Source organism: Pristiophorus japonicus, chromosome 16 (assembly GCF_044704955.1).
Source record: "Pristiophorus japonicus isolate sPriJap1 chromosome 16, sPriJap1.hap1, whole genome shotgun sequence".
Classification (NCBI taxonomy): Eukaryota; Metazoa; Chordata; class Chondrichthyes; family Pristiophoridae; genus Pristiophorus; species Pristiophorus japonicus.
This window is the reverse complement of record NC_091992.1, coordinates 103367506-103392950: the sequence shown is the minus strand read 5'-3', so window position 1 is coordinate 103392950 and position 25445 is coordinate 103367506. Positions and strand designations below refer to the sequence as shown.

Here is a 25445-nt window from a genome sequence, read left to right as displayed (position 1 = left end):
AAATTATTCCTTCATAATTTTACACATGATAAAACAGTTAAAAATATACATTTTTATTTAGGGCCTGAACAGTTGTCTGGCATAATATTAGAGATAATAGATGGTGGTACATTTTTCTGATATTATGGATCCAACGTTTCATACAGCTACTGTTCTAGCAGTACTGTCTTTTGAGAGAAATGCTGGTACAATCTTATTGGACAAAAACATTTTGAATTTTTACATTTAATTACTGGAATGTATTACCAATTTTTTCTGTTTAATGTGTGGCAATGAAATATCTCATCCAGAAATAAGTTGTAAAATTATCATATTGTTTACTACAAAATAAAAGACCAGCCCACACATTACTAATTTTGTGCTTTTCTACCACAATGTTTTCTCCAAGCAGTTGTGCATATAATTAAAACACTGCATGGTCACAGTGGAGCTCTCATTTTTACTCACGAAAAAGAAATGATAATTTGAGAACACTTTCCAAGTTAGAAGTGCACCATTGCTGACACCCCTATATAATGGCCCTCTATATGATACAACCTTGATGCAATATTTAACTGCTGTAGCCATTAACAATGCTAACTATGCAGGTATATTCAATATATTGATATTGAAAATAAGTCAGTCTTTTAATCATCCTGAAGACTAACTTATACAATAGTTGCATTTCAAAATGATGCTCAATCACAGTGGCCTTCTGAAGTAGTAACACCATCCTTACGTGCACAACACAACCATGTGTGAGGTGGTCCTGTACCATATTATATTTCAAATATCAAGGTTACAAACATTAGAGTTGTGTTTTTTTTTAAAAAAACACTAAGGAAATAGCTTATTTTCTTTGAGATTCCCTTTTATGCATCAAGTAAGATAAACTTTGGTATTCAAAATGACAGAAAACTCCATACTGCAGGACTGAAAAAGCTGCTTATTAGTACTGCTTTTGCGAAGGCAAAGTTGATCAGGATAAAATGATCTAGGCTGAAACTGCATTTAAATAATAAAATGGGGCATTCAGGTAAAGTGTATTTCATAAGATCACTTTACTAAAAATAAAATCCAAAGCTGATATTAAATTTACCAGGCTAGTGCCTAAAATAACACTGCTCTGCACATGCTTACTAGGTTATGCTTACTGCACACCTTGGTTCAGTTTGCTCAAACTGAAAATGTCACAATGCCTGTGCCGCAACAGGTGCAACTGCATGTCAACTTAATGAGAAAAATGAAGCATGTGGAAAACATAACTTGGTTGTGCACATTATATCCAGCTTGCTCTCTGTGGAAATATGCCCCAGCTAATGGCTGGACTCATGCCAGTAGGTAGGTACAGGGATTTTTTTAATATGTGTAATTATGTTGTGATATGATGGCATGCACTGGAATGCAGGAGACAACATCAGCTACATCTATTAAGACCAGAACCAAAATGTTAGACTATCACTAAACCAACTTCTCTGATGTAGTGCAGCTATGTTGTTAGAATTCCATACAAAAATTCTTGTTGTGCATTTAAGCTGCTGTGGCGTAGGTTAATCCCAAAGTTATTAAAGGGGGTCCACTGAATGACATCTTTCACTTACATTATTAGGTAATGTGTGCACTAAGTTTGCAAATCTTGTTTGATGCAGTTGGCAGCTGTTTTCAATTTACTAATTTCTCTCAATGTGTAATAAATATACAGGTCTCAGTTAAACACAACATTCTTAACACCTATTTTCTTTTTGCCAGTCTTTGGGGTTTACCTGGTGGCCAGTTAATGTTGGAGCCATTTGAGATCTTATCGGCAGGGGATTTGGCACGTGTCCAGCTATCACTGACTGGTACCGGTGGACTGGCTGGTGACTCATTGCTGGTTATCAGATCATATGGACTGTAGGAGTCCTCAAGGGAGGGCTTGCTTGTTGGACCAATATTGAGACCTCCAGGGATAGCACCTGAATATGTGTCAAGTGGGACAGAAAGGCAAGGTCATGGATATAAAAACATTTTGCTATGGACCTGACTCTGAATCTCAACAGTAGTTAAATTAGACCCAGTTAGTTTATTAAACGCTGATGTAATTCAGAATGAGAGTTTGATGATCTATTGCTTCTTTTATTACAGTATTAAAACTCCCAGAACTAAACAAATTTCGTAGGCAAAAATAAAAGTAAAACAATTTATCACAGTTTACTTTGAAAATATCACAACTGAAGAAATGTTCTGTGGTCTACTGTCCCAATTGAGATTTGTAAAGAAAATTCAGTACTCAAAGGGTTAAAATACATCATTGCATGCTTTCAAGTCCGCCCTGTTTTAGCTGAATGTGCGAGACAAGAAAGTGAGCTGTTGTGTTGATGCTGGCATTGAATCATCAGTTTGCCAAAACTGATGGCTTGTTTTATTCATGCTTTTAAATAATCATGTAGCACGTTTTCAGCATTTTAAATGTGTATATATAGATAGGAGAGCCTATTAAGAGATGGATACGCAAAGTGCAACTGAGCCTATTTTCGTGAAGTCTGTAATGGGCATTAAGTGACATTCTTGTATTTTCCAGACAAGACTATTGGGATACTGAAAGATTTTAAAAGGAACTGACCAATGAAGTATTTTGGCCTGCAAGTACTCTGCCCTTTAGGGCTCTTACCATGCTTGCTCTGGTTCTGGTCCAGCGATAAAGAATTGCTGCTTAAATTTTCCATAGAGTTTGGGTGGGTCCACTGCCTCAATCGAGATTGGGCTTGAGCTGGATCCTTCATGGATAAACTACTACTTAGCTCCATGTTGCTTACATTCATATTCGGGATCAATCCAGCTGTAAGTGAAAGGCACATTAAAACTTTGAGAAGAGAAACTGTTCTCACTGGCAGAAGTATTGACAATCAGAAGACACAGATTTAAGGTGATTTGCAAAAGAATCAAACTTTTTTTTAAACACAGCAAGTGGTTAGGTCCTGGAATGCCCTGCCTGAAAGGGTGGTGGAGGCAGACTCAATCACGACTTTCAAAAGGGAGTTGGATAAGTACCTGAAAGAAAAAAAATTGCAGGGCTACAGGGAAAGGGCAGGGAAGTGGAACTAGCCGAGGTGCTTTTGCAGAGAGCTGGCATGGGCTCAACAGGCCGAATGGCCTCCTTTCGTGCTGTAACCATTCTATGATTCTAAAATGAAGTACAGCAGCAGTAAAGGTCACTCAGCCTATTATAATGCTTCCCTCCACACACATCGCCTCATCATGGACTCTTCCTGATCCAATCAACTGAAAGAGTCAACCAGAGTTGAGCCTCCAAGAAGTTCTGAATTTTTTCTTTGACCAAAATACAACCTCAGAATATTAATTGAACGGTACAACTCATTTAGGACTCTTTCCAAGTTTCATTCCTACATAAAGACCAGTCCTTATACTCTTCGTAACCCACAAATAAAATTAACACATGGGCTATTAAGGGCAGGAAAAGTGAAAACATTATAAACTTTTTTTTTTTTTTTTTAAAAAGCACCATGTTTACAAATTGTGCAATTTCAGATATTTTAGACCACTTTTTAAATAGTCCAGTATCAAAAGTTTTGGAAAACTTAAAAAAAAAAAATTTGATTTTCTTAAAACCTCAGTATGTTGCTGCCTTTAAAGTAACTTTACAGTTGGCAGACAACAAAAGCACTCTGCAAGATCCTTCACTTTTAGTGACAAAATAACCTTTTACTAATGAATATCAGATGTTTTCATTTGTAGGAAAGACCATAACTTACACTTGTAGATATGACTCTTTCTGACATCTTAATGATAGGGTGATTTCATGTGTCTTGACCACAATCGTTGATGGTTGTACACCATGTTTAAAAATACCTCCAGTTACAAATATTAGCAAAAGAACATATTTGCTATTATGCAATAATTAAAATCTCTATTCCCACAAAAACATGTGTGAAGTACTGTTATTGTTACTAGATGTCTCCATTGCTTTGTGAAAACACTGATCTAGTTTTCAGAAAGGGCAATAATGGCTGGTAGCAGAAATAAGAACATAAGAAATAGGAGCAGGAGTAGGTCATTTGGCCCCTCCAGCCTGCTCCGCCATTTAATATCATGGCTGATCTGATCATGGACTCAGTTCCACTTCCCTGCCCGCTCCCCATAATCTCTTAATCCCTTATTGCTCAAAAATCTGTATCTCTGCCTTAAATATATTCAATGACCCAGCCTCCACAGCTCTCTGGGGCAGAGAATTCCACAGGTTTGCAACTCCCAGAGAAGAAATTCCTCCTCATCTCAATTTTAAATGGACGGTCCCTTTTTCTGAGACTATGCCCCCTAGTTTTTGTTTCCCTATGAGTGGAAATATCCTCTCTGCATCCTCCTGGACAAGCCCCCTCATTATCTTATATGTTTTTATAAGATCACCTCTCATTCTTCTGAAACCCAATGAGTATAGGTCCAACCTACTCAACCAATCTTCAGAAGTCATCTCCAGAATCAACCTAAGACATTGCATCAATATTGTATTTTTCCAAAGAAAAAGGAATTCTAGTAAAGTTAAGGTACTAATTATTCTTCTAGCAATGTACTTACCCAAGGAATATCCAGGGAAAGAATTAGGTGAAGTTTGCTGCTCTTTGGTCTGCAGGTCTGAAAGGCTGGGAGGTGGATGATGACTCAGATTATCAATGGTTACTTTGCCTGCAGATGGGTGCAATGGTGGATGTGGTGGTTGCTGTTTCATAAGCAAGGCCTGGGTCAGCTGCCGCTGGTGTTGTTGGATCTGCTGCTGCATGTTGTTGATTGTACGTGCAACCTGTCAATAAAGAAAACAAAGTATTGAGAAATGGTGCCAATACTAGGTTTGAGCAGAAGCCCCAATTCACTTCCAAAGAGCACCGACTTACTCCTGACATATTGTTCAGTTTTAAGCATAGCAAACTAATAAAACACAAACACACTTAATACGGAGTCGCTGTTTTTACTTAAAGGGAAGTATATTCTATTGACTTATCTATATTAAATTTGCTAGGTTGGTCACACATTCCTTATTTAGGCATCTCCATTTTATGACGGGGCACAACTGCAGTTGCACACCTCGACCACTAGATGGAGCATCACAAGACTGAGAAGCAGCCTGTCCGTATACCTACACCAACAGCATCGCAAATGCATTTGGAGGCAAATTTACTGTGTCCTAACTTTCCATGGGCAAAGCTAGAAAAGATCCACTAGTATAATCGCAAATATTATAAACTGAGATGCCTGTATCTATAATCGATGTTTCATAACCACCTCTTGCCATTGTTTTAAAACAGAGGGAGTTTGGGATCAGACATTTCGGGCAGAACCTTCCCAAATAAGACCCCAAAATTTAGGTTCCAATAGCACTGTACATAAGGTCAATGAAGCCAAAATGCCTTTTAATAACAGATCAAAAGGTTTCAGATAAAAATATGTATAGAAAAGAAAACAAATAAACTAACTATTATTTGAAACCTTTGGAAATTAAGTTATTAAAACCGTCAAAGAAAATAAACAAGAAAGTGAGTTGAGGCACTTGAAAGCAGCTGGGGGTCCTTCTCTTTGATTTTTGTTTTAATGTGCGATTTAGAAATGAGCCAAAAAAAAAGTATGGAGTATTTGTAATACTTCCGGAGTACAATTTATTGAAACAAGAGAATGTAAAAGCCATATTGCAAGAAATGCTTTTTATTACGCTTGCAAGAAACAGGTATTGAAAGAGTTGATTCAGTTATTGTGGCCCCATATCCCCAAATGTTTAGATGAAATATTGCCAACTGAATTTGGTGCATATCATGTGCTAAAGGGGAGATCTGACCAGGGGACATAGCACTTTTAAGTTGGAATATAGCCTTTAATTCTAGGATTACTTGTTTTTACTGTTTCGGGTGTTTTTTTTTAAAAACTGAACACGATATTCAGCCAGTTATCTAGTATCGGTCAGCAATGCCAACTAAAACCCCCCAAAACAAGAAAAAATTGCAATTAACAAAGAAACTAGTTAATTGCTCAAACCATTTGTACATGTGGAATGTCTTAGCAGATCTATTGAAAAAATCAATTCCTGCCACACAGTGATCTGATCTGAATGTTTAATAAGTAGCTATATATTTATTTAGTTTTCTGGAAGGTTCATAATTATCCATTTTAAAAAATCCAACATTTTTCAGTTATACTGGGCCGGATTTTCCTCTTAGCGGCAAAGGAATGGCTTTCGCCGTTCACCTCGCTGACAGTTGCCTCGAGATTTTTGCAGGCTTGTCAGTGGAGATTTCTGTTAATCCTGTGTCTGATCCAGTGCGGCGCCCTCTACAGGGGATCTGTGGCATGTGAGCAGGTCAAGAAACAGGGAGGCTCTTCAACCTGGTTGTTCATTAAGCTCTGGAACTCCCTCCCGAAACCTCTCCGCCTCTCTTTCCTCCTTTAAGACGCTCCTTGAAACCTAAAACTTTAACCAAGCTTTTGGCCATCTGCTGTAATTTCTTCTTATGTGGCTTGGTGTCAAATTTATCTGTTTTGTCTTAGAACGCTGCTGTGAAGCGCCTTGGGACATTTTACTACGTTAAAGGTGCTTTATAAATAAAATTTGTTGTTGATGTAGTAATCATCACTTTTTACACAGTTGGAAAGTCACTTACTCCTGAATGCACGAGCCCTAACTTTTTCAGCTGTTTTCAGTACGAGTCTAGTGGATAATTACTCTAAGTTCATGCCATTACAGTGATTGCAGTGCCAAGTCTATCAGCGAGGATGGCAACTGCGCACCCTGTGGAGGAGCAGGGTATCTGTGACAGCAACTTCTGGATTTCCACATTTAACTGCGCATGTGCAGACGCCAGAGGTTGCTGGCAGATTTACCCTGTAATAACGGCGAGCACGGTTAGCCTCGCCATTATTGTTACAGCAAAATCCAGGCCAATATTTGTGTATGAGATAACCTGAAGTTGTTGGTGCATAAAATTGCTTCTGATCAGTTGAAAAGAAATACAATATTGCAAGCAGTTCAAGAATGAGCAAATAAAGGACTCAAATGCTTCCTAAGAATTACTTGACGATTACATTTTTACAGCTCTAGTATGCGCCATAGGCTGAAACCTTTAATTTGTAACTTAACACATAGATAGATAGTTGAATAGATAGTAGAATCCTTCTCTGTTTGCAATTACGAAGTCTGATGTTGTATTTCCTACAGGTTTCTTCTTTAAGCCACATTTCCAGATGAGCCGCCTTCTTCTGGGTACAAAGAAGGAAGTAATACCATTTGGGTGAGGATTTATTTTCAACACCGTCTTTTCCATGTGATTCCACAGATTTATGTAAAAGATCCATTGAAAGGTTTGGAACCAAGCAGATAAACACAAACGTTTGTTCAACCATTCCTTGGCAAGGTGCATCACCACCTGACTGAGCTATACCATCAGCTGGCTACTGTTCTTTGTGCTGATGAAACAGTGAAGAGGAGCAGACTGATTACTATTAGAAATGGGGGAGAAATTTGAAGTTAACAAAGATAATTTAGTGACTTCAAAAATCAGTCATTAGATTATCAGGAATGTGTAGAAAATACATATTTATTTTCCAGTCACTAATTGCACATATTTATCTGTAGGCTAGCTTATACTAAATAAAATCGATCAGTTTCCTTTCATTATTGCTGTAGGACTACGGAATGTCTTGAAGTTCGGTAAGAAGCTACCAGTTTGCTGTACATACTTGCTGCTCTTGTTGTCGAATGGTTCCAGAAACATTACGTTGGGCCTGTAACATCTGCTGCTGGAAGAGTAAACGCTGGTAGGCCTGCATGGACAAAATGGAAGATGAAAATGAGTTATACCTTAAAAGCGAGGGGCCAGTGAGTTTCTGAAAGTATTTCAACAATGCAATATGAATGATTCTGATACATCTGATAAAAATGCAAATCATTCTTTTAAGTTTGATTTTGACCAAGTTTCTATGGAAATTGCTTCTTTGCTTTTCCTCTCCTGAATTCTTGCTGAATGTCTGATTCACTCAAGCCAACCTCAGATTTATTTTTGGCAAAAACTGATTTAATTATTATAGTTTTCTTTGTGATAAGGATACTGAATAAGTCAATTTCTTCACATTGATTTTTCAAAGATTCCAGTATAATTTCTGCACCAACTTATTTTTCATACAATGTCATGATTTAAAAAAAAACACACCTAATAATGGCATATTCAGTTTCAATAAATAGCAGTGATTCAACTAGAACTAGTAGAATAGATTCCCATGCTTACTGATACTTCAATTCAACTCCCTTGAATGGGCAAATTTTTCCAAAGCTCTGCTATGCAAGTAGCAGACAAATCTGCTCCATCTCAGGAAATAAAAGGGTTGAAATTATGAAAAATATCAGAACTTATTGTGGCAATTAAAGTGTATGCCCTGTTTGCCAATCACAGAGTTACATTGGCACTAGCCATGGGGAAGTCTGCAGTTCAGACGGTTTTTCTTTTTGACTGATGGAAAGCAGTATGATGGGTAGGGAGGCCATAAAGGGGGTACAAACTAGGTATGATTAACAAAATAAAGATAAGGTGTCCAAAAGGCATTCGATAAGGTGCCACATAAAAAATTGTTGCACAGGATACGTGCTCATGGAGTTGGGGGTATTAGTTAGCATGGCTGGACAATTGATTAACAGACAGAAAACAGAGAATAGGGATAAACGGGTCTTTTTCAGATTGGCAGGCTGCAACTAGTGGGGTACCACAAGGATCAGTGCTTGGGCCTCAGCTATTTGCAATTTATATTAATGACTTAGCTGAAGGATCCAAGTGTAATGTTTACTGATGATACAAAGCTAGGTGGGAAAATAAGCTGTGAGGATGACACAAAGAGCTTGCAAAAGGATATAGACAGGTTAAGTGAGTGGGCAATAGGTGGCAGACAGGAGTATAATGTGGGAAAATGTGAGGTTATTCAGAATAATAGAAATACAATATTTTTTAAATGGTGAGAAACTATTAAATGTTGCTGTTCAGATTTATGCAGAGTTAATATGCAGCTACAGTAATCAAAATGGAAGGCAAATGGCATGTTGGCCTTTATTGCAAGTGGGTTGGAGTACAAGAGTAAGGATGTCTTGCTACAATTGTACAGGGCTTTGGTGAGACCATGCCTGTGCAGTTTTGGTTTCCTTATCTGAGGAAGAATATACTTGCCTTAGAGGGGGTGCAACAAAGGTTCACTAGATTGATTCCTGGGATGAGAGGGTTGTCTTATGAGGAGGGATTGAGCCTATACACTCTGGAGTTAAGAAAAATAAGAGGTGAACTCAATGAAACATGACATTCTGAGGAGGATTGATAAGAGTAGATGCTGAGAGTTTTTTCCCCCTGGCAGGAGAATCTAGAACTAGGGGGCAGAGTCTCAGGATAAGAGGTTGACAATTTAAGACTGAGATGAGGAGGAATTTCTTCATTCAGAGTTGTGAATCTTTGGAATTCTCTACCCAAAAGAGCTGTGGCTGCTGAGTCGTTGAGTATGTTCAAGGCTGAGATAGATAGATTTTTGGACGATAGGAGAATCAAGGGATGTGGAGATTGAGCAGGAAAGTGGAGTTGAGGTTGAAGATCAGCCATGATCTTATTGAATGACAGCAGAGCAGGCTCGAGGGGTCTTATGGCCTACTCCTGCTCCTACTTTTTAATGTGCACAGAATCCATTTGTATAGCTATATGATGGAAAACTTAGATTTTGAAAGCTGAATTGATCTTGCAGAACCCAAAAATTAAAATACAGAATTGGTGTTTAGATGAATTTCTGATTACATAAATTATTACAGTTGTTAAAGATTCCAATTCAGGACAGTGACTGTAACAAGAATACTTACCAGCTGCAGCTGATAGAGTTGGTTTAACATAGTCATATGCTGAGGATTAATTGGCGAGGCTAATAGTGCAGGGTTGAGACCCATGTTTTTTGCTGCAAACTGCAAGAGCTGTGCTTGAACCTTTAATACAGAAAAATACTTGAGTAAACACTTATTTATCCAGAGTTTTACATTTTTAATGGTATTACTTGAACGCCAATAATTACTTAATTACAAGTTTCATTTTTTGGACTGTCTTTAAAACCATTTTTGTAGCTTCTAAAATCTTGTTTCAGATATCTACGGCACAGTGCTACAGAGGATACTATTTCAGATCTATGGCACAACCCAAATATTTCAGTTTCAATGGGCTCAATTTTCCCCAAAGCATTTTTTTGGCGTACTTGAAGAGTTACGCCCGATTTTTTGGGGCCTAAGTACGGCAAAAAAAAATATTCTAAGTTTCCCCATTGGATTTCTTCATTTTGGCGTGGTATAACCCAACCTTTAGTTTTGGGGGTGGAGCCTTGATCTGCGCCAAAAAGATCAGGCTGCCATGGTAACCAGGGACACAATGTGAGCTGAGGCTGCAAAGTTCAGCATACAGCCAGCTCCCAACACATGAAAAACACATGGCATCAACTTACCTCCAACCCCCTCCTCTCTCTCTGTGAACCGGGGACCGAGAATGGGACCGGATGAGGAGAAGGGGACCGGACCGGCAAGCCCTTCGGGCAGGGTTGGAGGTAAGTTGCTGCTATGTATTTTTCAATTCTTTTAGCGTGTCCAGGCATCTGCTGCGCCGATTTCCATACCTGCGTCAATTTCCTTAACTCTCCGGAAGGTTTTTCTGGAGAGGCCACAAACGCTGGCCTAAGAAGAACTGGAGTAACTCTCAGCTGGCCAAACTTCCCGAAATGGCCAGAAGTGGCACAGGTGGCTGGTTACACCCCCTTTGGCGGAAAAAAAAACTGACCTAAAAAAATTGTAACTAACTGAGTTACACTGGTGCAAACTGATTGGGGAAACTGTGGTTTTTCCCAACTTAGGTCAAAAAGAGCAGCCTGCTCCAAAAAAACCCAGCACAAATCACTGGGGAAAATTGAGCCCATTAACTTTGAAAGATAAAAGATAAAATGTAGCAATAAAATTTTAATGACTTCCATTGTGAAGCAATTGATATGCTTCAAAGCCAGCTTTATTCATTCATTACTTCAGAAATAAATGAAAGAAAGAAGGAATTGAAATAAATTATATATTGGTGTTGAGGTACAAAATTCTATAGCTATGTGCACAATACATTTTGTCCCCAGGGCATTCAAATTAGCCTGACATAGAGGTCCTAATGAATTTACAGATAGTGGCAGATATGAATTGAGTACTTCAGCTGATTGATTATGGTGTATAACTTTACGTACCTGAGGGGATAGAAACTGAGGCACTTGAGCACGAAGACTAGGCTGGGATGAGTTAAGAGGTTGCACTGGCGGCTGCTGTTGCTGCTGCATGGTCCTGGCTTGTGCTGCTCCGCTATTGCCAAACATACCTAGATTGCCACTCTGAAAATTGAGAGAAGAATGCCTGTTTATCAGACAATTGCAAACAGGAGACAATTGTACAACTTGGTTTCAATATCTATCTATCTGAAGGTTTACAGAAGCATTTCAGCTGAACTTTACCAAGAGAAAAAAGGATGTAAACAGAAAGGTCATTCATTTTATAACTCCAAAAATATTGTGATTTCATGACTTGTAACTTCAACCCTTTAAGTTAACATATTTAATTCAGTGTTACAAGCAGCATACATGAAACTTGACAAAAAAAAAACTAACATCCTGTTCATTTGTATGATTTTTTGAAATGATTTAAATACATGTGACTAATCTTGAGGGAACCTTGTCCAACATTGATGCGTGTGCTAAATTAATGTCAGTAATAATGCATCCAGTGGTGAAGCATCAGGGGCATTTTTGACAACCATGTGAGCATACAGTTATGGTTCTACTACCTGACTGAACTAGAGAAAGTCAAACTCCATTCTTACTTAAAAATACACACATGCACACAAACACACGGTGCTTTTTCAAAGATTGAAAAGAGCTGAAGGGGTAGTCAGTTCTTCTGAATAGAAATTTAAAAGCAGTACAGTAAGCGAGTTCTAAAAATAAAGTTTGAAAAGTTTACGTGCACTGGGTGCAGTTATAAGGTAGCTGATGTACAGCATAAGGATTCTAGTTCATCCTTTCAAGTGATTTCCAATGATTTGTACAAGACTGGCATTTGGTATTGTTGTGCTGCAAACAGTTACTAAACACACAATATAAATCGAGCCTCACAGAAGATGACAAATTATCTTGGATTACTGATGTTGGAGAGGGTGGAGAGGGGACAGGAGGGGGGGGGGGGTGGGGGGAAAAGAGGTCAAATTTGTGGGCATTTAGCAATGTTATATAGTTATGTTGTGATAAGTGCTTTTAACTTATTAGCCAAGCAGTAGTGCTGCTAATTCCAATTTAAAAAAAGTAATTTTACCAGCAATGACTTTAAATCAGAAGTTAATCAGAATTATTCAAATACACAGCTCGACATAAGCTAAAGAATCCAAACAATTGCAAACAAATTATGTTGGTGTTACAGGCCATAAAAGGGACAAAAAAAAGTCAAGGAAGTGGCTTAATTTTAGTGTGCAAAATTCAAAGATGCACATAAGTAAAAGTGTTGTGATATTCACAAACCGATTTTCTGAAAGGGCTTTACACAACTCCATGACCTCATCAGCAAATCATTTTGGAAATATTAGAACAAGCTTAAGCTAGACAATTTTGCAAATATTTTGAATTGATAGATTTTTCAAAGGTTAGTACAGAATTTTGCAAGCCCGTCACTTGAAATAGCTTCTCAAGGTGATATTGTAAGGCCAATCTAGTCTTCTTGTCTATAGCCACTACTTCTTATGGATTTCAGCGAGAGAAGTGAAATAATGAGTGAAATACTAAATGCTCAACAAGCTTCACTTTTGAAATAATAGATTTAACTTTAAAATAGCTAGTTGCTTAAAAAGTGAGTGATATGTTTTTTTAAATTTATGAACAAATGAACTAAAGCATTTTGATAATACAACAGAAACTTGAATAGAGAATTCCGTTGTGTGTTCCCTGCTGTATGGCGAAAAATGCATTTATATTGACCCGATCTGCAGGTAGTGTCTAAGAATTGACTGCTTCTTTAAATGTAACAGATCTCGAGGGCTTCAAAAAGGTACCTGTCAGAAATTCAAAGACTATCACAGCAAAGAGATGGTATGCATTTCGCTCCGTAATATTATATATATATTCACTCTCCCCAGCTTGCTTTGGAACCATTTTCCAAGCAAAAGTCTGAAAACAGGATTTTGTTAAACCAAAAAACAAAGTAATTGAATGAGACAGTCAGAGGAAAGGGAAGTAGTGGACTGTTTGTTTTCCTGTGTGCTGGGCATGATGTGTTACATCTGAAGAGGAAAATGGGAGGGAGGTGGGGGGGGGGGGGAAAGAACAAGCATCTTAAAAATGAACAAATTGCAAGTTTACTGCAAGAGTAAACAAATCATGTTGAGTTAGAAAAGATTTGCATGTAGCCATCACAAAAATGGCAGGTGGATTTCTTAATATTTGCTCGCAACAAAACCAGTTCTCCCTCAACGAAGTTTGTTGTTTTAATACCGAGTGGCTTAAAGTAATAATTCATGAATGGCCAACCTTACCTGTCTAGAAGAATTCAAGTTTTGCATGCCCAGCCCCGAGGCAATGGCACCAAGGGCCTGATTAGGGTGTGCACTGTTTGAAAGGGCGAGCTTCAGGCTTGGTGAAGGCAAAAATGGTGAAGTAGGGGACTCTTCCACTAGGCCGCCATCCTGATTGGAAAAAGATAGGGTGAGCTATGCAGTGCCAACCAAGGCACAGCAGCGTTACCAGGGAAGTGGGATGGAGGTCAAAGCAAGCACATAAGAGGGATTCCATAGTTTAAAAAAATTGGGTTAAAAAGGATGATGGGAATGTGTGTTTGAAAGACAAAATGGGGGTGGGGAGAGACAGAGAGAAAGAAACAAACAAGAAAAACAGGGTTAAGGTGCATGACTAAATCTTTTGTATGCTAAAGATGAACGTGCAAAGATTAAAAACAGCAGTTACTGCAAGATTAAACAAACAAGCTGCAGGCAAGACAGAAGAGCAGTGACAGGATATTCACCACCATTTCACAACAACATACACATTATGTTCAAACTCAAAAGTACAGATGTCAATATTTAAGAGTCACAGCAGATCACAGCTCTGATTTCAATAAGTTTGGTTATATACATTAGCTTCATATTTAAATAGAAAATCAATTATATCATATCCTTGGGCAAGGTTTTTTGGTATGGTCTTGCAAATTCAGTGGCTGAAAACTAAATGTCGGCAAGATGATTATTATACAAAAAAAGAAAATTCATAAAATTGCTCCTGTAACATTCAAACTATCCTATTGGGAAGTCAAAATGTTCTAGTCATTAGACATCTGCACAGCCGTAAATATTCTCCTTTGGCTAGCTTGACATAAGCTTGCTTGAATGGCATTGAGATGGTTCACTAACCAAACATTTCTGTAGTTGCTATGTGCTGATGAAATTCATTATGTTAATGAATACAGTGATGATTATACATAAAATCTAATGGATTTCTTTCAAAGCATTAGCAAAACAACCAGTAAATTTGTTAAAAAGCATGTTTTGCAACTAACAACTTGCATTTATATTGCACTTTCAATGTAGAAAACATCCCATGGCACTTTAAAGAAAAGGTGAAAAAATAAACAGTAATAGGCAAGGGAACAGATGCCAAGTAATGGAGGAAGCAATTAGGGCCAATAGTAAAAATGCTACATATCCAAATATTACTGCATTGAAAACCAAGGTTGATATATTAAATGCCAAAAATCAGAGGAAGTAAAGCACATTCTTCAAAACCTATATGGAATTGCAATCAAGCAAAACTTAATTAAAATCAATAAATGAGAAAACGTAACAAATAGAGCACGAGTACGAGGTACCAAATAACACCCCAATATATATGTGAAAGCTGTGTAGCTTTATTGACAAACAAATGAGATGATGATGATTTAAGTCCTAAATATAGTATGCAGTAGAATCGCACTGACAGCTTCTAATGATATCCCTAAGGCTTTGACTTGTGCATGTTTCAGATTCCTGAACTGAAATCATTCTTAAAAGCTTTCATAGCTTACATGACAGAAACAGATACATAATGTGCCTAACATGGAAAGAATATCAATATCACTATAATGTGGTCACCATAAAATTGTTAGCCACCCCATTTTACAATACAGGTATTCAACAGCTTAATCCAGTCCTCACTACATTCCTCAGTAAACATATTAACCATATAACTGCCACTTTGACAAACACAGGGCTCTCTCTTTAGCCAAGAAAACAGCAGCAATGAACAATCTCAAGTATTCAACATTCAAATTTACTGGGGTCATGTAAATATTTTAACTGTAGCAAGTGGTTCACAAAGTAGCAAAATAAATCTATGGGCTGGAAAATCAGCAACCTTCCGCCGTGTTTTCGGTGGTATTTCACCGTTTTGGACAGAAAACGGTGCGGCGGGAAATTCCCTGAAGTCTTCCGCCAGCGGTTTTGAAATACAGCTGGGGAGCAGACTGCCAGCGTGCAAGACTGGAAAAAGCGCTTTCACCCAAGTTTGGCTACAGCGGTGATCCGTAGATAGGGTAAAAAAAACACAGAGGAAAAACCTGTCGGCGCAGCCCTTGGAAATGGCAGTAGGTATGGAAACCTGCAAAAAAGGTAAGTTAACATTTCTTTTTAATTCTTTTGCAGCGATTCGCTAGAAAAGGGTCTTGTGAATGTTTAGTGATTTTTAATCTTTTGGAAAAATATTGTATGTGTTTTCTCCTCTCCCTCGGCCCAACTTGCAGCGGTATCGGCCTCGGAGAAAAGTTGCAGAAAATTCGCGGTTTACGCCACAAATATTTGTGCAACGCCCTTTTTTTCCGCCAGGCGGATTTCCCCCCGAATCTTCTGCCTCAAAATCATAGCGGAGTCATCATGTTTTTTTTCCGCCCAAAAAAACACTGACGCAAAGCCGAAATTCTAGCCCTAAGTCTCCAACAGGTCAGTAATATGTTGGGAGCTTTTGCAGCAATAATCTGAAACGCTGTTATAAGAGGATATTTGTCAGTTCACAGACCAACGATATGAGACTTTCACATTTTCAAAACCAGAGCAGAAAAATATTGACTCTGCACCAAGCAGAAATACCTCAAGCTGTAAATAGTTAAAGTCACTTTGGTTTTTTTTTTTAAAGTTCAATTTTCACACCACATTTGACTGCAGGATGTCAGTACAAAACAACACATTAAGCATAGATGAAAATATAACTCGGGAAAAAAAACAGCCATTGGATTCTTCCCACTTTGATTGATATCTCTTTAAAAAAAAAAACCAATTTAAAACTTTACCTTTTTATTTCCGAAAGTAAACTTGTTTTTTTCCCCCATCAGATTAATGCACAGATTTCTGAGACCTGAATATTGCTTGAATTGCCATGAAGTGCAAGCATTTTCTAGTAGCATTTTTGCTGCTGAGTACAACAAAACATTGCATGAAAATGCGATCAGCACTCCTTGAGTTGACAATTTTTTTAAAAAAGTGTTTTTGTTCACTGGTATAGGGAATTCACAATCAGGACACAAGTATTTTTTGCTCTAATTCTGTCACTTAGTTGTAACAAACCTTGTCAAAAAAGGTGGGGCGATCCATGGAAGACTCTTTGGAGATAGAAGGTGGTCGGCAGCCAAGTGGTTTAGAAACGATTCCATTGTAATCTGACATTCCCATTCCACGTTTGTCCATCTCCACTTTTTTTTCCAACAGAGCACCTGGAAAAGGGGAAAATCCATCTTAACATAAAACAAAAAGGAAAAGGAAAAAAAAAAACAGAGAAGACAAACATTAACTTCAACTAAAGACATAGCCTGGTGACTGTAGGTAAAATAACAGATATATACAAAGAAGAAACTAGCACAGAAGGTCACAAAGTAGGCAGCACTTGGAAGGTGACATCCCAATTTATATCAGGACATCTCGTGAGCTTTATGTAGAGCAATGCTCAGAAAATCTCCCAGGCCTAAAGGAGAAAAAAAAAAATCGAGAGAGGAAAGAGGGCATCTTGTAACAGAGTAAAGAGATAACCTGATACTTCAGGAGGTCACAATTTTTTTTTTTTTAAAAAGAGGAAGGTGAAAATGGAACTGTAGAAGTGCCTAGGAAAGATGCCGAATAACTACTAGTACAGTACTAAAGATAAACATTCAAAAGAAAATTGTATTTAAAGTTCGTAAAACCCCAAGCATAAAAGCTATCAGGTCTAGTATGGTATGCATTCTGGAACACTGCGCAAGGTTGGGGAGACACAAACTCTATTTTTCCAAAAATCTTTATAAATGGGTATTTTGCCCAAGGACTTAGAGGTGGCAAATGTTACAACCCTAGTCAAGAAAGAGAAAAAGGGTAAACTGCAAAATTATGGACCAATTAAGTATTAAGTAAACTTCTCGAATTCGTACAATGGGTGGAAATTAGCAATCAATTGGAAATTCATTGACTAATCAAGGGCAATTAGTATGGATTAAAGTAAAGGCGAAACTGGATTAATTTAATTAAATGTTTTGAAGAATCGTAAAGAGTATAGATTTTAAAAATGCACTGCGTGTTGTATTTATAGATTTTCAGAAAGCATTTGATAAACTGCATCATAAGAGCCTTGTTGGAAAAATTAAGGCATATGCCACCTTGTTTGGAGATGGTTAAATTATCAGGAAAACATTCTGCTCCACAATGAAAAGTATGTCATTGGTTGTAAAGTGCTTTGGGACATCCTGAGGTAATGAAAGATGCTATATAAATGCAAGTTTTTTTTTGCCATGGGATCTTTAACATCTTCCGAAGCCAAAGTCAAATAGGACTTTGTTTTAACATCTCATGTAAAGTATAATGCAGCACTTTCCAGGAATGTAGTGGAGTGGCAACCGAATTTATAAGCTCAAACTTTTGGCATGAGACTTGAATGCATAACCATCTGACCTATTGAAGAGTATGCTACCAATTGAGACAAATTGATACTTGCTAGCAAATATATCAACCCTTCTTCCATTTATTCACTCATACACCATTGCCAAAATTCTGTTCAACATTAACTCCATTTTTGTCTTCTATCAGCTTCTGCATTTTATAACCTTAACATCAAGTGGGAAATACAGATGTACATTAAGTGCAACCTGACTATGGCTTGAGTTCGTTTTTCAAAACCTAACCAAGTTGCAACTAAACTGGCACTACAAATAAGGCACGCAGTACCAACTCTACACAACAAATTAATAAAAATATATAATCCCATGATGTATATGTGCGGGAGTATTTAAGTGGGTTGGGGAAGAGAGATGTTGCAGAGCAGTTGACTATTGAGAAATATTGAAGATTTCTGGATGGAAGGAGATAGTTGAGTCTAGGGTACATTAATGAAGGATAGTGAGTAATTGATGGGTGGAGCAAGTATGGAGTATTGAGTATTAAGGGAATTCGAGTAATGAAGAGGGTGATTGAGGTAGTTCCAATTATTTTATGGACATGTTGGCTTCAGGGGATTGAGAACCTAGTTTAATTAAATATTTACAGATAAATGAATAAAAGGGAACCATATATAGCCAGGATATAAATTAAATTGTGCCATTTATTTATTTACTTTTCAGTCGGTGGGTCAGGCAGCCTCAGACTTATTTTCAATTTTCAGCTTCTGTTTTTATTTGAGATAAATTTGTTAAGGAAAAAAAAAAGGATCCATAAATTAAAAAATAATCTGGTACTTCTGAAGTTTCTGATGGGACGAGCATTTAAAAAAATAATCTGAGGAAAGAACAACCTACGAGTCACATAACAGGGAATCATCCAATCACAACAAAGAAAATGGACTGGAATAGTACCATAGTTGGAGATGCAGATTGGAGGACTCAATTACAGCTCAGTGCAATAAATAGTAAATTCAAGCCAAATATGAAAATTCAAGTGCGACATACAGTGGGATGGAAATAGTGCGACATACAGGGCCACAAATTTAATTTTTTTTTCATAACCCGAGCCCAACTGGACTGCATTTTTACATTATTCTTGAAGGGCCACAACAGGCAGCTGAGCCCAGGAGGGTCACATTTTAATTATTTAAAAAAAAAAGGACTAGCAAAGGAGCAGCTCCAGAAGGAGCTGTAGGCTGAACTGAAACTTTTAAGCAGGAAAAGGCTTAGTGTGATTGAATGGAGTAAGCCATGAACAGTGACCAGGTCAGAGGACATAGAAATACAGAGGTTACAGCAAAGAATCAGGCCATCCGGCCCAACCAGTTTGTGTCAGCATTTATTCTTAACACAAGCAAATAGTCCTGTGCTGTTCCCATATCTCTTTACCGTCATCAATCTAACCAATCTAATCTTGAATGTTGACAGTTTCTGCCACCATAAGAAATATGTGCGATATGCTAAATAGGGAACAAATTTGAACTAAAAAGGTGTTTTGTTCTCTAATGGGTAATGGAAAATGTGAAATTGGGAAAGGTTCAGAACATAAGAACATAAGAATTAGGAACAGGAGTAGGCCATCTAGCCCCTCGAGCCTGCTCAGCCATTCAACAAGATCATGGCTGATCTGGGCATGGACTCAGCTCCACTTACCCGCCCGCTCCCCATAACCCTTAATTCCCTTATTGGTTAAAAATCTATCTATCTGTGACTTGAATACATTCAATGAGCTAGCCTCAACTGCTTCCTTGGGCAGAGAATTCCACAGATTCACAACCCTCTGGGAGAAGAAATTCCTTCTCAACTCAGTTTTAAATTGGTTCCCCCGTATTTTGAGGCTGTGCCCCCTAGTTCTAGTCTCCCCGACCAGTGGAAACAACCTCTCTGCCTCTATCATGTCTATCCCTTTCATTATTTTAAATGTTTCTATAAGATCACCCCTTATCCTTCTGAACTCCAACCAGTAAAGACCCAGTCTACTCAATCCATCATCATAAGGTAACCCCCTCATCTCCGGAATCAGCCTAGTGAATCGTCTCTGTACCCCCTCCAAAGCTAGTATATCCTTCCTTAAGTAAGGTGACCAAAACTGCACGCAGTACTCCAGGTGCGGCCTCACCAATACCCTATACAGTTGCAGCAGGACTTCCCTGCTTTTGTACTCCATCCCTCTCGCAATGAAGGCCAACATTCCATTCGCCTTCCTGATTACCTGCTGCACCTGCAAACTAACTTTTTGGGATTCATGCACAAGGACCCCCAGGTCCCTCTGCACCGCAGCATGTTGTAATTTCTCCCCATTCAAATAATATTCCCTTTTACTGTTTTTTTTCCCCCCCAAGGTGGATGACCTCACACTTTCCGACATTGTATTCCATCTGCCAAACCTTAGCCCATTCGCTTAACCTATCTAAATCTCTTTGCAGCCTCTCTGTGTCCTCGACACAACCCGCTTTCCCACTAATCTTTGTGTCATCTGCAAATTTTGTTACACTACACTCTGTCCCCTCTTCCAGGTCATCTATGTATATTGTAAACAGTTGTGGTCCCAGCACCGATCCCTGTGGCACACCACTAACCACCGATTTCCAACCCGAAAAGAACCCATTTATCCCGACTCTCTGCTTTCTGTTAGCCAGCCAATTCTCGATCCATGCTAATACATTTCCTATGACTCCGCGTACCTTTATCTTCTGCAGTAACCTTTTGTGTGGCACCTTATCGACTGCCTTTTGGAAATCGAAATACACCACATCCATCGGTACACCTCTATCCACCATGCTAGTTATATCCTCAAAGAATTCCAGTAAATTAGTTAAACATGATTTCCCCTTCATGAATCCATGTTGCGTCTGCTTGATTGCACTATTCCTATCTAGATGTCCCGCTATTTCTTCCTTAATGATAGCTTCAAGCATTTTCCCCACTACAGATGTTAAACTAACCGGCCTATAGTTACCTGCCTTTTGTCTGCCCCCTTTTTTTAAACAGAGGCGTTACATTAGCTGCTTTCCAATCCGCAGGTACCTCCCCAGAGTCCAGAGAATTTTGGTAGGTTATAACGAATGCATCTGCTATAACTTCCGCCATCTCTTTTAATACCCTGGGATGCATTTCATCAGGACCAGGGGACTTGTCTACCTTGAGTCCCATTAGCCTGTCCAGCACTACCCCCCTAGTGATTGTCTTAAGGTCCTCCCTTCCCACATTCCTGTGACCAGCAATTTTTGGCATGGTTTTTGTGTCTTCCACTGTGAAGACCGAAGCAAAATAATTGCATAAAGTCTCAGCCATTTCCACATTTCCCATTATTAAATCCCCCTTCTCATCTTCTAAGGGACCAACATTTACTTTAGTCACTCTCTTCCGTTTTATATATCTGTAAAAGCTTTTACTATCCGTTTTTATGTTTTGCGCAAGTTTACTTTCGTAATCTATCTTTCCTTTCTTTATTGCTTTCTTAGTCATTCTTTGCTGTCGTTTAAAATTTTCCCAATCTTCTAGTTTCCCACTAACCTTGGCCACCTTATACGCATTGGTTTTTAATTTGATACTCTCCTTTATTTTCTTGGTTATCCACGGCTGGTTATCCCTTCTCTTACCGCCCTTCTTTTTCACTGGAATATATTTTTGTTGAGCACTATGAAAGAGCTCCTTAAAAGTCCTCCACTGTTCCTCAATTGTGCCACCGTTTAGTCTTTGTTTCCAGTCTACTTTAGCCAACTCTGCCCTCATCCCACTGTAGTCCCCTTTGTTTAAGCATAGTATGCTCGTTTGAGACACTACTTCCTCACCCTCAATCTGTATTACAAATTCAACCATACTGTGATCACTCATTCCGAGAGGATCTTTTATTAGGAGATTGTTTATTATTCCTGTCTCATTACACAGGACCAGATCTAAGATAGCTTGCTCCCTTGTAGGTTCTGTAACATACTGTTCTAAGAAACAATCCCGTATGCATTCTATGAATTCCTCCTCCAGGCTACCTCGTGCGATTTGATTTGACCAATCGATATGTAGGTTAAAATCCCCCAAGATTACTGCCGTTCCTTTTTCACATGCCTCCATTATTCCCTTGATTATTGCCCGCCCCATCGTGAAGTTATTATTTGGGGGCCTATAAACTACGCCCACCAGTGACTTTTTCCCCTTATTATCTCTAATCTCCACCCACAATTATTCAACATTTTGTTCATTAGAACCAATATCGTCTCACAACTGCCCTGATATCATCCTTTATTAACAGAGCTACCCCACCTCCTTTCCCTTCTTGTCTATCTTTCCGAATTGTCAGATACCCCTGTATGTTTAATTCCCAGTCTTGGCCACCCTGCAACGTTTCTGTAATGGCCACCAAATCATACCCATTTGTAATGATTTGTGCCATCAACTCATTTACTTTATTTCGAATGCTGCATGCGTTGAGGTAGAGTGTTTTAATACTAGTTTTTAAAACCATGATTTTTAGTTTTGACCCCTCCTGCAGCCCCTTTATATTCAGTGACCCTTTTTGTTTTTTGCCTTAGGTTTCTCTGCCCTCCACTTTTACTCATCTCCTTTCTGTCTTTTGCTTTTGTCTCCTTTTTGTTTCCCTCTGTCTCCCTGCATTGGTTCCCATCCCCTGCCATATTAGTTTAACTCCTCCCCAACAGCACTAGCAAACACTCCCCCTAGGACATTGGTTCCGGTCCTGCCTAGGTGCAGACCGTCCGGTTTGTACTGGTCCCACCTCCCCCAGAACCGGTTCCAATGCCCCAGGAATTTGAATCCCTCCCTGCTGCACCACCGCTCAAGCCACGTATTCATCTGAGCTATCCTGCGATTCCTACTCTGACTAGCTCGTGGCACTGGTAGCAATCCCGAGATTACTACTTTTGAGGTACTACGTTTTAATTTAGCTCCTAGCTCCTTAAATTCGTCTCGTAGGACCTCATCCCTTTTTTTACCTATATCGTTGGTACCAATGTGCACCACGACAACTGGTTGTTCACCCTCCCTTTTCAGAATGTTCTGCACCCGCTCCGAGACATCCTTGACCCTTGCACCAGGGAGGCAACATACCATCCTGGAGTCTTGGTTGCGGCCGCAGAAACGCCTATCTATTCCCCTTACAGTCAAATCCCCTATCACTATCGCTCTCCCACTCTCTTTCCTGCCCTCCTGTGCAGCAGAGCCAGCCACGGTGCCATGAACTTTGCTGCTGCTGCCCTCCCCTAATGAGTCATCCCCCTCAACAGTACTCAAAACGGTGTATCTGTTTTGCAGGGGGATGACCGCAGGGGGGGACTACATGCCCCAACTTCCTTGCACTGCTCTTTCTGCTGGTCTTCCATTCCCTAGCTGGCTGTGGACCCTTCACCTGCGGTAAGACCAACTCTCTACACGTGCTATTCACGTCATTCTCAGCATCGTGGATGCTCCAGAGTAAATCCACCCTCAGCTCCAATTCCGCAACGCGGACCGTCAGGAGCTGGAGGCGGATACACTTCCCGCACACGTAGTCGTCAGGAGGATGCGGGACTGTCATAAGCTCCAACTAAACAAGGAGGACAGTTGCCATTGGGCCTGAAGGCCAACTGGGACCTCCATAAGGTCTAGAGTGGAGAGTGGAAAATTGGGCTCGTCTTAGAACCAAGTAGAAAATGGAGAACAACTTTTAAACACACAACCAGACCACCAAATAATTCACCCAGGTTCTTTCTCTCTCTTCTCTTCCCCCCACCGCCACCCTCCCCAAGTGACGAGGTAGTGGGAGCACCTTGGAACTAAGCAGTGATTAGGAGAGCAAAGCCATTAAAGGCCAGGGCAGCCATTAGCCAGGCAGCAGGGGAGAGAGATCAGGGAGCCGCAGACCTGGCAGCGGACACCCAAGGCTGCCATAATTGTTGTTTTATTTTCTATTATTGAAAAAAATTAGGTTGGCCACCAAGGTGCAAGGCTGCTATTATGGCCATTTTTATAAAGCAGGGGAACAAGTCTGGGCACTGGAGTCAGTGAGGAAACAAGACTGAGGGGAAATAAAACCCATAGACACCATAATTGGTATTTAAAATTTTGTTATATGTATTTTTTGTTTAAAAAGGGGGTAGCAAGGCTCTCTCGGGACTGGAGCCAAAGACCTAGCAACAAGGCCCAAAACCAGCATAACAGATGTTACATTTAAGCAGAAAGTGGGGTGTCCAGTGAACTCCGCTTATTATGCTTTAGAAGTCTCCAAAAGAACAAAATTTAGTCCACTTCAGTACTCTTCTCTTGTACTTACCCATAGCCTGATCAAGATTCAGGTTATTACTTTTCAGAGCTTCTTCTGCTGGTTCCCTCTGTAAATTTAATATATGCCATACTTAATTGTTTGTAAAATAGGTGTCAAAAATAAAACTAGTTCACAGCAAAGTTACTGATTATTGGGGACAACATACTTCAAGAAGCTGTAACAGTAATCAGAAAGTTTGATTTGTTTACTAAAAAGATTACTTCCAATGAAAAGCATTTGTTCTGTATATACCTACAGCATTTCTCAATCCAACCCTTGTAACGGTTATTGGGATTCAGTCTGTTTGGTTACAGTCTGACCAAGACGTAGGGCTAGAAATTCGGCGATTTTGTGACCAAGTTTTTGGAACTATTTCACCTTTTTTGGCGAAAACCTGGTCAGCGGAAAATTCGGAGACATTTTGCGGCAGAGGTTTTCAAATACCTCTGGAGAGAGGAGCGCCACTGTGCAAGACGCGAAATATCGCTTTCGCCAAAAATCTGGCTCTGTGCGCAACCGTAATTTGCGCGAAAAAGACTGTTAGGGAAAAAGTTGCATTGCAGCTATTGGAACAGTATATGAAGACTCGCAATAAAAATAAAGTTAAAGTTTTTATTTTTTTCATTCTTTTGCAACGATTCACTAGGTAAGTGTCTTGTAAATGTTTTGTATTTTTTTTTTGTTTCGTTTTATCCAATTTATTTTTAGGTGTTTTTTCGCCGTCCCTCGGCCCAACTCGCAGCGCTATCGGCCTTGGACTAAAATTGCTGAAATTCGTGGTTTGTGCCACGAATCCTCGTGCAACGGCAATTTTTACCGCTGCGCAAATTAAACCTTGAATTTAAGGCCTCAGCGATAGTGATGCGATAACGGTAATTTTGGCGAAAAAAATACAGTTATTGCTGAGAACCGAATTTCTAGCACATTAAGTTTTATTTTTGAAGTGCTCCTAAGTTTTTGCTGTGTTCAGTTTCTAGACTGCAATCATATAGAATATTTCAAACAGAATGGGTTACTGAAGAATCTGCATGAGTATCCATCTGACCAACATTTGTGGTACACCCAGTTCTACAAAATTAAGTAATGTAGGCAGTATGAAAAGTTATTCTTCAAAAAGGTAGGAATGGATTTGATACAATGCTGTGGCACAGATGGAGACAGTAAGAATTTATTTTCTGCTTCTCATTTCATCCTGCAAGAATTTTCTTCCTCAGAATTAGTGAAATCAAGAATTTCCAGTTTTCA

At 39.1% G+C, this 25445-nt stretch overlaps 1 protein-coding gene across 14 annotated transcripts in view; it reads right to left on the bottom strand.

The window, feature by feature from the left end:
- Window positions 1-25445, bottom strand: part of tnrc6c1 (trinucleotide repeat containing adaptor 6C1) — a 173978-nt gene that overhangs the window by 20621 nt on the left and 127912 nt on the right. For 4 of the 14 annotated variants that reach the window (XM_070857623.1, XM_070857629.1, XM_070857627.1 and 1 more), the window contains 9 exons: window positions 24210-24267; window positions 16611-16777; window positions 13560-13733; window positions 11236-11376; window positions 9839-9958; window positions 7696-7779; window positions 4552-4774; window positions 2630-2797; window positions 1743-1934 (listed from right to left, as the gene is read on the bottom strand). In XM_070857623.1, coding sequence (XP_070713724.1) covers window positions 1743-1934; window positions 2630-2797; window positions 4552-4774; window positions 7696-7779; window positions 9839-9958; window positions 11236-11376; window positions 13560-13733; window positions 16611-16777; window positions 24210-24267 — 1327 coding nt within the window. The remainder of the gene's footprint in view (window positions 1-1742; window positions 1935-2629; window positions 2798-4551; window positions 4775-7695; window positions 7780-9838; window positions 9959-11235; window positions 11377-13559; window positions 13734-16610; window positions 16778-24209; window positions 24268-25445) is intronic. The other 10 variants (XM_070857624.1, XM_070857636.1, XM_070857628.1 and 7 more) reach the window with 6 other exon arrangements.